This window comes from Equus asinus, chromosome 5 (genome assembly GCF_041296235.1).
Source record: "Equus asinus isolate D_3611 breed Donkey chromosome 5, EquAss-T2T_v2, whole genome shotgun sequence".
Classification (NCBI taxonomy): domain Eukaryota; kingdom Metazoa; phylum Chordata; class Mammalia; order Perissodactyla; family Equidae; genus Equus; species Equus asinus.
In genome coordinates, this window is record NC_091794.1 from 113,655,418 (window position 1) to 113,667,702 (window position 12,285).

Sequence of the window (12,285 nt, forward strand, 5' to 3'; positions counted from 1 at the left end):
TGGGCCACCAGAGCGAAGTGCGCGAACCCAACCACTCAGCCACAGGGCCGGCCCCTGTGAGGGTTTAAATAAATGAAAGTCCTGACCCCATATGCCCACCAGGCTGGCTGCTTCCTAGCCCCCCCAGTAGTTACCCCCCCTCAGAGCCCTGAGCCGTGGCCCGAGGTACCTCAGTGGACAGCTCACCTGCCCAGCGATTCCACTTGGGCCTTCCAAGGCCCTACTGGGATGGGGACTCTGGCCAGGTGGGTGGGGGCCACTCTGAGCTGCCCGTGTGACCAGCCCTGTCATAGGGCCGCTTCCGAGCAGTGTGGGGCCGGGCCGCTGCGGAGCAGGGCTTGTGGTCACACCTGGTTTGGTTTCCAAACAGGAGGAAAAGCTGTTTACAGAACAGCCTTGAGCATGTGGTGGGAGTGAGGTCTCTGCAGTGGGCTGGGCCCATGTGGGTGGGTCGGTAGTGAGCAGGTGTGTGACGCTCGGGCAGACAGAGGTGCAGGCTGAGCCTGGGACCCTGCTGGACGCTTAGGATGGAGACTGGGCATATGGGTGACGGACAGTTGTGCCCTAGGGTCACCGTGAGCCTCCCTGAGTCCTGGGCCAGGGGTTAGGAGCCTTGGCAGCAGAGACCAGCACCAGAGGGTGGGCGGCCCCCACATGGCCCCTGGTATGGGGAAGGTCACCCTAGAGTGGAGCACTGCCTGCCAGACCCCGAGCTTCCTCAACCTCAGGGCCCACTATGGTTTGTCTACTTGGCAGGAGAAAAAGATATTTCTCCCGGTTGGTGGGAGATGGGCACACACGCCACGCATGCCAGACCACTCGGACCCTCTCTCACCCTGAGGCTCAGGGAGGGCTGACCCCGCTGTGGGCCTGCCCCGGCCTCCGTGGCCGCGCGGAATTTCCCGCAGGTGGGCTGGGTGCTCTCACCTGTGCCCTCGATCCTGCCGGTGGGGACTTCCCAGCTCAGCCCTGCGGGAGGCCCCCCGCCCGAGACTTTCTGTTTTTCACTTGACTCACTGTGAGCGGCTCGGTGGAAAGGATGCCACGCAGGAGCAGCCGGATGGCCGGGCTGGGGGAGGGGCTTGGGGCTTCCATCCGCGCCCTGCCCCTGGCCCCCCCCCCCCCCCGCCCCGCCCCGGCCCTGGTGGCCACCAGCTTGGAGGCTCTCCAAGCCCCAGCTAGTGTAGGGTTTTGGTGGCGATTCCATACGCAGCTGTGATCGATTGGACCCTCAACTCCGTCCTGGCCCCCTCCCCTCCAGAGGTTGGGGTGGGTGGGCAGTTCTCACCCTCCAGTCCTGCCCTGGTGTTTCTGGGGACCAGCCCATCCTCAGCAGCCATCCAGGGCCCTGGCCCCCCATCACCCCAGCAGCATCCCAGAGACTCTTCTCACCCAGGATCCTGGGGGTTTTACGAGCTGTGTGCCAGGAAGTGGGGATGAAGACTAAATATTTTTTATACCACGAAGTGTCCCAGCTCCACCTGACTCTTCCATTTGCACCTGACACCTTGTGATCACAAGATTCAGGAGATAGGGGACTGAGTATGGTTGGGGGGCCTCGTTTGGGGAGCTCCCCTCCTAGAGCGTGGGCCTAGGTGTCCGAGTCTTTCAGAGGCTGCAGAGGTGGCTCAGGGCACAGCCAGGAGCAGCACCACATCCCTCCCCGTGTCCCCATCTTACAGACAGGGAAGAGATCCTAGAAATGCGGGAGAGTTGTTCCCCGAGGGCTTGACAATGAGAAAATGGGGAAGAACTGAGGATTGAGAGGACCGGAGGCTCTGCTGACTAGGAGAGCTTGTCGTCCCGCGAGGGAGTGGTCCAGAACGGCTGCTTCCAGGCCGGGGTGGTGGGATAGACTAGCTGGCTTCAAAGCCCAGCTCCCCACTGATGCGGGAAGTGGGAAGCAAGAGTTCCTACCATCCTGTGTCTTGATTTCCTCCTGTGAAAGGGGCAAGCGCAGGCTTTTTCGCCCCACGCCAGAGCCTGAAAGGGAGCCGTGGAGTTTCCAGAGTCCCCGTTGTCACTGCTGCCCACCCGCCATGCAGAGCCCTGCACAATGTGCTCCACTTCTCCAACAGGAATTCACAGATGACCAATCAATTGGTGGATTGCTGGGGCCACCGTGGCCCCTGGCCCCGGCCCTGCTCACCTGCCTGAGCCTTTTTAAGTGAATGGTTGGACAGGTGATCCTGTGCCGCGGTTAATACTTAAAGGTACAAAAACAACGCAGTGTAGCCTCCCCAGCCTCGGGGGCTCCCAGCTATGTCAGAGAGAACTGCGTGTGAAAGAAAACTCACGCATGTGTGCACGTGTGTGTGTGTGTATGTGCTCCTTCCCTTTACACACCATAGTGACTCAGCACACGGGCCCTCCCAACCTGTCCTGGGACTGCCCAGTCCGATGCCGAGGATGCCCAGTGCTCCATGGGATGGTCGCCTGGGTCCTTCCAGCCTCTCCCTCTCCTGCGGTGCTGCGGGAAGTCCCCAACCCAGGATGGGTGTGGGGTGGGGCAGGGAGACCCTGATGCGGCCCTCAGAGTTTTCAGGGAGGCAGGGTTGGCCCGGCCACCAGAGGGGACATGGCCCTCCTCCAGGCCCTGTCTGGCCAAAGGGGTCAGAGTGGGCGCCGACAGTTTGTCCTCATGGGACCCCCAGATGCATACCCAGGTGCCCACAGGAGCAGACACGTCCTGGCACACGGGGCCAGTGACACACGTGTGCCGCACACCTATGGCCACAGGCTTGCACATGTTCCCAGGCCCACGCGTCACACCCAGGATTCAGGGCAGGCTGCTCAGCAGCGTGTGGAGTCTGCCCGGGTGTCTGCTAACAATGCCGCGGATGGGGTGGCTTCAGGACAGATGTGTCTTGGCTCCCCGTCCTGGGGGCTGGACATCTGAGGTCGTGGGCAGGGCTGGTTTCTCCTGACGCCTCTGTCTCTCTGTGTACTCTCCTGGGGTCTCACCCTCTGCTTATAAAGACATGAGTCCTCTGGGGTCAGGGCCACCCTCGTGACCTCGTCCAACCTAATCACCTCCTTAGAGGCCCCACCTCTGAGTACGTGTAAATTTGGGGACACATTCAGCTGCTCACACACTAGCACACGCTTGCATGCACTCACACATGCCCTCATGCCTTCACACATGCACACTCACCCTGTGGGCACTGGTCATGAGGACACCTGGGCTGGTGACCAGACTCTGGAGCCTGGGGCACTGCTGTCCCTCCCCTGGCAGCTGATGTTGGGGAGAAGGTCCAGACTGTGAAGGGATATGTCTCCCGACTCCTTGTGCTGCCTCAGTTTACCGATGGGCGCTGTGCATCCTTTTGCCCAGGGGGTGAGGATTGGCATGAACGTGGTCTTCTGCAGGGGGTTGCAGGAGCAGCCCCTCACTCATCCTCATGAGTGTGCCCTGTTCAGGGAAAGTGGGTGCACAGAAGGGGGGAGCTAGGTGGAGGGGCCTGAGACCACCCTGGTTCAGGCAGCTCGTCTGGGCTGGGCAGGGTAGGGGGCAGCCAGGGCATCTGGCCAAAAGGGCTCCACCTTCCCTGTGAGAGGGGAGTGGGAGGAGTCTAGTGTGTGGGGTGGGTGCAGACCAGATGGGCTGGAGGATCCGGCCTGGCCTTGGCGGGGTCCGTACTTTGGCCCCAGGTCTGCACGCTGCAGGAGGGGTCTGGGTTGGTGCCCAGTTGCTGGCTGGGCTGAGCCCGAGATCACTGGGTATAGTTGAGAGGCTGGGGGCCCGAGGGGCTGGGGACCCCAGGGCCCAGGGCAGAGGAGAAAGCCACAGTCTGTTGGGGGGCTGCCCAGACAAGCTGCTTTTCCGCCACCAGCCTGGGTCTGGGGGCACCAGCCCTTCCTGGGGCCTCGTTCCTCCTGGCCCCCTCCTCCTCCTGCCCGCCCCACCCCTCCCCCGCAGCCCTTATAGCCACATCCTGCAAGGAAAAACCCCAGACTCCTGCGCCGCCAGCGGAGATGAGGATGTGTGTGGAGGCTCAGCGGCCCAGGGCACCCTGTGCAGCCCTCCTGCTCCTCGGACTTGTGCTGGGCGCTGCAGCCGGGCAAAACTGTGTTGGGAACACCTACCCCAGTGGCGGCAGGTGCTGTCAAGAGTGTGATCCAGGTGAGTGGCCTGGCCATGGAATTGGGGAGGGGCACCTGCGGGGACACGGGGACATGGCTATGAAGGACATGGGGACATGAGGACGGAACATGGGGATGAGAGGACAGGGGACATGGGGACAGGACACTTAGATGGGGTCACAGGGCACAGGTGTTGTGGGGCAAGTGGACTCAGGGTGACAGGGTGCTGGGTGACCTGGAGCCAGACCTGGGACATTGGGCCAGCCAGAGGCTGGGCAGGGCTGCCAGGATGGGAGGGCCCGGCTGTGCCGAGTCCTGACCCTGGCCTCCCGCTACAGGGTACGGGATGGAGAGCCGCTGCACCCAACGCAAGGACACGGTGTGCCTCCCGTGCAAGCCCGGCTACTACAACGAGGCCACAAACTACGAGGCCTGCAAGCCCTGCACCCAGTGCAACCAGAGTGAGTGCCCAGCCCGCCGCACCCTGGCCCGCCCAGCACCCACCTTCACAGAAGCCACAGAAACAAACCCTAGACCACAGGGCGTCTGCTCCGCCCTGGGGGTCCCGTGAGCAGCCGAGGCATCCCCCAGGGGCATCTCCCTCCTCCCATGGGGGCTGAGGCCACGTGGAGCATGTGTGGGCCACACGGCCTGTCGGGGATTAGACCTGGGAGCCAAGGGCCACAGAGGGTCCCACTGCAGGCTGGAGGGAGTGTGGGGAGGGAGGCTGGAGCTGCCACAGGGCCGTCCCCGGGGCAATGTGGCCAGGAGGGACACGGTGTCCAGGGATTGGAGAGAACCAGGGGCCAGCAGGCTGTGAGGGGGCAGCTGGTCTGGGGAGGCTGCTGCGGACCCCGGGCCTCAGGTCTCCAGCCTGCTTGGCATCCCGGTCACCCTGCCAACTGTGCCCCGCCGCCTCAGGAAGTGGGAGCGAACCCAAGCAGAGATGCACATCCACACAGGACACCGTCTGCCGCTGCCGGCCTGGCACTCAGCCCAAGCATGGCTACAAGCTGGGAGTTGGTGAGCCAGGGGTGGGGGGCAGCATGTGCCTGAGGGGGCCCTGGGAAACGTCTAAGAGAGGCACATCCTTATGTTACATGCTGTCACTTCCCCATTTAACACAACTGTCACCCCAGGCCAGGCCAAATGCCACTTCTCCAACAGGTCTGCCAAGATGGGGGTAGGGGGATCTGGATCAGGGCCAGTGGGAGGAATGTGGGCAGGGAGAGGCTTCTGGGGCCCATGGGCGGTGAGTGCCCACAGGCCCAGCCCCCAGTAGCTGCAGCATCCAGGCCCCCAGAGCAGCTGCAGATGGGCAGAGCCTGTCCTGCTGTCTTTGTTGCAGACTGTGCCCCGTGCCCCCCAGGACACTTCTCTCCGGGCAACAACCAGGCCTGCAAGCCCTGGACCAAGTGAGTCTCCTAGGGCTGGAGGGCTCAGGTGGCCTAGGCGCCTTGGAACGGGGGGCCAGGCCAAGGAGCAGGAAGCCACTGGCTGGGGGAGCTCCTGGCCCCTGCCCCCTACAATGGCCCCGGCTCCCATGACCCCTGGCCTTCCACGGCCCCTGCCCCCATGCTCCTGCCACTGGCTTTCCTGCTGGGCTGGAGTGGGGAGCCTGTGTGATCCCAGCCCAGGCCCCGGGAGCATGTGAGACCCTCCCCCTCCACAGCTGGGAGGCTCCTGTCTTTGCAGGGCATACGTGGTGGGGGCAGGAAGAGAAGAGCCAGCCTGGGTCGGGAGTGTAAGGTGCAGGTGGCAGAAGATCAGGAGCAGCCAGTGTGGGGAGCAGAGGGAACAAGAAGGAATGGGGGGATGAGGGTGTGGGAGGCAGAGCAGGGGGCTTTGGAGACCCTGCAGGGTGGGATGAGGTTTCCTGGGGGGTGGGGGCCTGGGCAGGGTCCTTGGCCTCTCTCCTGGCCACATTTGGTCTGGAATCTGATGCTGCCTGAATGACCCAGGGTGGACCCCCCATGGTTCCTCACATCTCCTTAGTCCTGTCCCAGTCCTGGGCCCATCTGATCGATTGGGTAGGAGTCAAGGGGCCTCTGGCCTGATGAACACCCCTGCCCCCCTCAGCTGTACCTCGGCGGGAAAGCGCACTCTGCAGCTGGCCAGCAATAGCTCGGATGCTGTCTGTGAGGATAGAAGCCCTCCAGCCACACTACCCTGGGAGACCCAGGGTCCCCCAGCCTGGGCCCCCACCACCCAGCCCACCACTTCCTGGCCTAGGGTCTCACAGGGGCCCTCCATGCCCCCCACAGAGCCTCCCAGGGGTAAGTGGGCCTGGCCTCACCCCAGTAGGGCCTTCCTTCAACCCAAAATGGGGGATGGGGGGAGCTGCCCTCTTGCCTCACTAGGGCCCTCCTGTGGTGGACCCTGTCCTGTGGTGGACCCCACCCCAGCAGGCCCTGCCTCCCCGCAGGCCCTGAGCTGGCCGCCATCCTGGGCCTGGCCCTGGGCCTGGGCCTACTTGCCCCCGTGGCTGCTGTGCTGGCCCTGTTCCTGCACCACAGGGCCTGGAGGCTGCCACCCAACGTCCCCAAGCCCCCCGGTGAGTGCCCACCATGGGCCCCAGCCCAGCTGCCTCCTGGAGGGGTGAGACCCCTGCCCACCTCCCACCTATCATGCCTTCCTCCTCCCCAGGAGGAAACAGCTTCCGGACCCCCATCCAAGAGGAGCATGCTGATGCAAACTCCACCCTGGCCAAGATCTGAACAGCGTCTGCTGGGGTGGAGCCAGTGCCTCCTCTCCAGGCTGGGGCCCCAGAGGGTCCACCGGATCTCATGGGCAGTGGGAGCACTTCCAGGTGCAGGCCGCTGCACCCCATCACCCCATTGCCCCATCACCCCATTGCCCTATCATCCCAACACCATCACTCCATCACCCCAACAACCCACTGCCCATTACCCCAACACCTCATCACCCCATCACCCCTTTGCCCCATCACCTCATTGTCCCATCGCCCTGTCACCTCATCAACCTATGACCCATAACCCCATCACCCCATTGTCCCATCACCCCATTATCCCATCACCCGTCACCTCCTTGCCCTGTCACCCCATCACTTGATCACTTCATCAGCCCATCAGCCCATTATCCCATACCCCATTGCCCATGGCCCCATAACACTATGATCCCATTGCCCCATGACCCTGTGACCTTGTCACCCCATGGCCCCAGTGCCTGTCACCCTGCCCTGCTCCGTTTTAGGTGCTCCTGGGCTGGCCCCCTAGGGCTCTGCTATGTATGCTGTGCATACTCCCTGCTCAGGGTGGTGCCCCAATAAATGACGTTGGCAGATGTGGGTCTCTGATGGCACCAGGGGGCTGGGGTGGGGTCTCCAACCGACGAAGGGGTGTGGGGCAGGGGGCTCGAGTAGACCACTCCGAGACCCCAGGGCCGCTGTCCTTCCCCATTCTCTGGGCCCATCCCAGTCCCTGTGTGTAGGGGAGGCCAAAATAAATGTGCTGGGAGAGGGACAACGCTATCGGCTTGTTGGGCAAATGCAGAAGCCGCTAATGCGACTAGATCCTGACCCTGGGGGAGCGGACCCACGGCCCTGCACTGGGGCCAGTCGAGAGGGCATGGGCAGGGATCCTGGGCAGGTGCTAGTGGTGGGAGCCTGAGGCCCTGGTCCCAAACGGGGCATTTGAGGACCACCCTCGTGTCTCCGTGTGCCCCTCTGAGGAGAGAGAGCGAGTGTCCGTTTCTTCTTTCTCCTGGCCCCTCAGGACCTGCGCCCTGCTAAACCTGAGTGCGTGGTGACCCCCAAGACTCCCCACCAGTGCCCGCAGGGCCCCACATCCCCCAGGGTCCACTTGGTGTGCTCTGGGTCCAGGGCCGAGTGCCACTGGGGAGTCCCTGGTAGTGGGTGGCGCTCACACTCCCAGGCCATGGGTGGGCCTGAAGGTAGCAGCCACTTTGGGGAACTGGTTGTGCTACCAGACACAAACACAGGTTCCTTACCAGCCACACCAGAGGGGCCAGACAAGAAACTGGAGCGCCAGGCTGATGGCAAGGCAGGGGGTCTATTTCGGGTGACCTCAGCTGGGAGACGAGAGTAAGCCCTCAAATTCATTTCCCAGAAAGATGAGAGGTAGGGGTTTTAAAGGTTGCGAGGAGTGCGGCTGCTTGTGGGGAGGGAGCCTGTGGCGGTGCTGGCGGGCGCCTTCCCACCAGCCTGCGTTTGGCCTTGTGAGGCTCCTTGCAGGGAGACATGCCAGAGAGGGGCATCCGCAGGTGGGTGTCCTCGGCTGTCTGCCTCCCTGGTGGGTGGTGGATACTGGCGCCAGGAAGCCGAGGAGTTGGGGTCTGGGGAGCTTCAGCTGCTTGCTCTTCGCTGGATATCAGTTTCCCTGTAACAAACTTCAAGGATACAAAGGTCAAAGAAACTGATATTTACAGGAGAACATAACTCAAAGAAGCAGTGAGGGGGCTGAGCGCCTTTGACTCTGACACCACACGTGCTGGGTTAATGCCGGGCAACTGGTACGAGGGCCGCATCACTTCTGTCCACTGGGGTGTGAACAAACACGTGCATAGCAGCTTTATGCAAAAAGCTCCCAAAGTGGAAAAGCTGGAGCGTCCACTGAGAGCAGAGTGGACAAGGACAGTGCAGCACGCTCAGAGGGGGCCGGCTGGCCAGCACTGAGGGTGGGTGCTCCTGCTCCACGCAGCACCTCCCGATGTGGAGGCAAGGCCAAGGGGCAGCGAGCCACCCGCCGTCTGGGGCCAGAGCCCGCCCTGGGCTGCAGGCGGGCCTTGGGCCAGCGTCCTGGAACATGGGTGCCCACTGGTGAAAGGCCCTTCGCCACGCACGTTGCACCTGGTTTAAAAAGCTCCCCTGAAGCCGAGGCTGAAGAGTGCACAGGAAGCCCGATCAGCCGCAGGAGCTCAATGGGTGTGTGACCAACCCGCGTGAGGGAAACCACAAGCCACGACTCACGTCCTCGCGGCACGGGAGGCGAAGGCCCCACCCTCGGTGTTTGTACTGTACCACGAGCCAGAAAGAAAACGCCACCCAGGCGTGAGAGGCTGGCTCTACTGGTGAGTGAGAGCCCTAGAGGCCCTGGCGCCTTTGCACGGGTTCACTGTGACCATGTGCGGCCTCCTGGCAGGCGGCCTGGCAGGCTCCCCTCTGGCTCTCTCACTCTCCCGCTGCCCCCTCCCGCTCCTGCTGGCCGAGGCCCTCCAGTCCCACTGACTAGGACTTGCCTTCTGTGTGGCAGAGCAGAGAAAGGTTCTCGACCCCCCGCTGCCTCCTGCTGGGGTATCCTGATGGTGCCAGGTGGTGAATGCCCTTCACGGCTGGCGGCATCCCTCAGCCAAAGGCCTCTTGACGGACACTTGGTCCGTGAGGACTCAGGGCTCTGCTTTAGGCGGAACCCCAGCGCCCCCAGCCTCTCCTTGTTTCTTGGGTCAGCTTTCTCCCCAGAGTCCCATCCAACCCCTCTCTCCTTGAACCCTTCCCTTGAACCTCCCGCTGCTGTGAAGGGAAGACCGAGCCATCCTGCATCTGGCCAGCAGCGTCTGCCCGTCCCTGTCCTCTGGAGCAGGATTCAGCAGGGGGCAAAACTACGTCATCCCTGCCCTTGAGACAGGCAGCAGTTGGCACCACTGACTCCAGGGCAGCACAGAGGCTAGGGGTCCCCAGGAGGGGCTGTGGGGCTGGGGGCTGGGGGGCTGGGTCATTGGGGCCTGGAAGGTTGAAGGTCATGGGAAAGAACCTCCCCGCCAGGCCTCCCATCTCTCCCCCAGCCAGGCTCCTTGTCCAGCCCGCTGTTTCGTCTGCCTCACAGATGTTGGTCACCTGCTCTCAGCTTCCACACTGCCCCTGAGCACACTCCCCACCCGGCCCCTCTGCCAGGGCCCACCTGGTGCCCCCTCCTGCCCTGCTGGGTGTGCCCCTGGGCTCTCTCCACACCCACCATGGCCTCTCTGGTTAACGCCAGGGCTCCCTGTGAACCCTCAGCCGCCATGAACGCGTGTTACTCGTGGGAGCTGAAACGCTCATAAAGCATTGGAAAATACAGACAAGCAGATAAAAATCTCCTCTCGACCCACTGCCCGGTCACAGACACTCGCTCACTCGCTCAGCCTGCGGCTGGGCCGGGAGGGGCCTTCCGGAGTTGCTGGGACAGGAAGGCCGACGCCAGCGCTGACATTTTGCTGGCGTCACTCTTGCCTCTGGAGGGCCCCACTCACAGCCACCATCTCTGTGGGCACAGGATTCAGGCGCTCTGATGTCCGTGGTGTGTGATGGTTGTCACGAAGGGCCGGGCCCCACCCGCGGACAACCTCCCCTCCTGGTGCCTGCTGGGCCGGGCCGGCCTCTCCCCGCAGGACCCCACAGTGGATGTCCTCCTGCCCAGCCCAGCTTCCTCCTCTGCACCTTCGCACCCCCCACACCACTTCCAGAAGGTTCTAACTCTGTCCCTGCTTCCAGAAGGACTGGCCGATGCACGACATGGTCTGGCAAGCATCATTTGTAGGGGATTTATCATAATTTCTTGGGCCACAGTATACTGGGCATTTACCTTGGGTGACCCTGTGCTGGCACAGACCTGACTTCTCAGGCCTTTAAAATGGGCAGCGGCAGAAGGTCCAGAATTGCCCATTTCTCCGGCTCTACCCAGCGTCCAGGTCAGGCCAGATGGCCTCCCTTCCTGTCCTGTCCCAGCGCTCAGACCCACCTTCCCACCGAGGAGCTGAACAGAGACCCTGGGGCTCTTCAGAGAGGGCCTCCGGACCCCCGGCCCTCTGGCAGCCTGGAGCTGCCACCACCCTGGAGTCCCCCCCCCCCCCCTTTCTCTGAGGAGAGGCTGGAGAGCAAAGCGGAGTCACCAACTGCTCGTTCTTGTCGGTTCCTTCGGAAGAAGGACGCTTGTTGCCCCAGGTGAGGTGGCGGCTGCAGGTCTTGAAGGGGCTTGAATAAGTTCTCTTGGGTTTGCCCACATTGTGGCTGTCACCACACCTCCAGCCATGGGCGCAGCCATGGTCACACCCTGAGGCTCCTGCCCCGCTCCCCGAGCATTTCAGCTCCCCCTGCACTTCTGCTGGAGGGAAATAAGCTGGGCAATCCAGAGAGGCTTACTGGAGGAGGCAGCGCCACAGAACCCCTCCATGCCACATGGGGAAACTGAGGCTCAGAGAGACAAGGGACAGCCTCACGGTGAGCTCTCTGTGGCTCCAGAGCTCCGTCAGGGGCCCTCCACAGCCTCCAAGGAGACTGGATTTGTCTGAGGAGATCTGGGTTGGAGCTGGTCCAGTGGTCAGAGCTGGACCTGGACAAACTGCCTCCGCCCCGAGCTTCAGGTCCTTGAGGTTCAATCCTTGCCCTGGCGTCTCCTCGCCAGCCCTTTCCAGCACCCCAAGTCCCGAGGAGGTGCCTGGGCTGAGGGTGTGACGGGGCTCCCAGGGGCTCTAAGCCCTGATGGGCTCCGTCCTGTGGTGCGGATCCGCCAGGGCGGGCGTGGGCTCAGGTCTGGGGCTTCACGGAGGATGAGGGACTTCATTCCATCTCCTTTTGGGGTCCCTGAAGATCTTTGAAAGCCTGTGGGGCCTCCCGAGAAAGCTGGAGGTGGGAAGGGGCCTCAGCCAGGAGGGAGGGGGCACAGCAAATTGCCCCGCTGGGGGATCCCCTGAGAGCCCGCCCCTGGGCGCTGCCCACCTGCGATGACTCAGGACATTGTCTGCCACCCGCCTCCTGCACCGACCCCACGGCCCTCGCCCACACCCCATCCCTCCAGACCTGGTGGCCACAGGATTTGCATAGAAAACATTCTGACCCCCCCAACCTCGCGCCCCCTGTGACACGGCTGGGGATGTAGTTGTGTCCCCCCCACAACACACACACACGCACACACATTTGGGACATATTTAGTTTCTACGTGGGAATTCCTGGGCAAAAGGCATAAACACTTAGGGCCCCCCAGATCACCCTGCAGTGTGTCTCCTGAACACCCCCTCCTCACCTGAAGCCTGTCCTGAGACCCCGCCCCCTTGAGGGTCCCACCCAGGTCGGTACATTTTTAAAAAAATACACTTTATTTTTTAGAACAGTTTTAGGTTCACAGCAAGCATGAGGGGAAGGTACAGAGATTCCCATATCCCCCCACATGCAGCGCCTCCCCCACTGTCCACACCCCACAGAGGGACGTTGGTTACAGCTAAGGCCCTGCACCCACAGGGCATCGTCTC

The 12,285-nt window shown here is 62.7% G+C and overlaps 1 protein-coding gene across 3 annotated transcripts; it reads left to right on the top strand.

Annotated features, from left to right (window-relative positions):
• The first annotated feature begins 3,574 nt into the window (after positions 1-3,574).
• Positions 3,575-7,572, top strand: TNFRSF4 (TNF receptor superfamily member 4). Of its 3 annotated transcripts, XM_014863180.3 has the most exons (7): positions 3,575-4,123; positions 4,422-4,544; positions 5,005-5,106; positions 5,432-5,498; positions 6,163-6,359; positions 6,509-6,637; positions 6,730-7,572. In XM_014863180.3, exons 1-7 carry the CDS (start codon positions 3,976-3,978, stop codon positions 6,798-6,800), a joined length of 837 nt encoding a protein of 278 aa, XP_014718666.1. In that variant the 5' UTR covers positions 3,575-3,975; the 3' UTR covers positions 6,801-7,572. The 3 variants fall into 3 exon arrangements, with proteins under 3 accessions (XP_014718666.1, XP_014718668.1, XP_070367465.1); XM_014863182.3 differs by lacking the exon at positions 6,509-6,637 and having other exon boundaries at positions 3,608-4,123; XM_070511364.1 differs by having other exon boundaries at positions 3,608-4,123; positions 6,163-6,637; positions 6,730-7,385.
• The last annotated feature ends 4,713 nt before the right edge of the window (positions 7,573-12,285 follow it).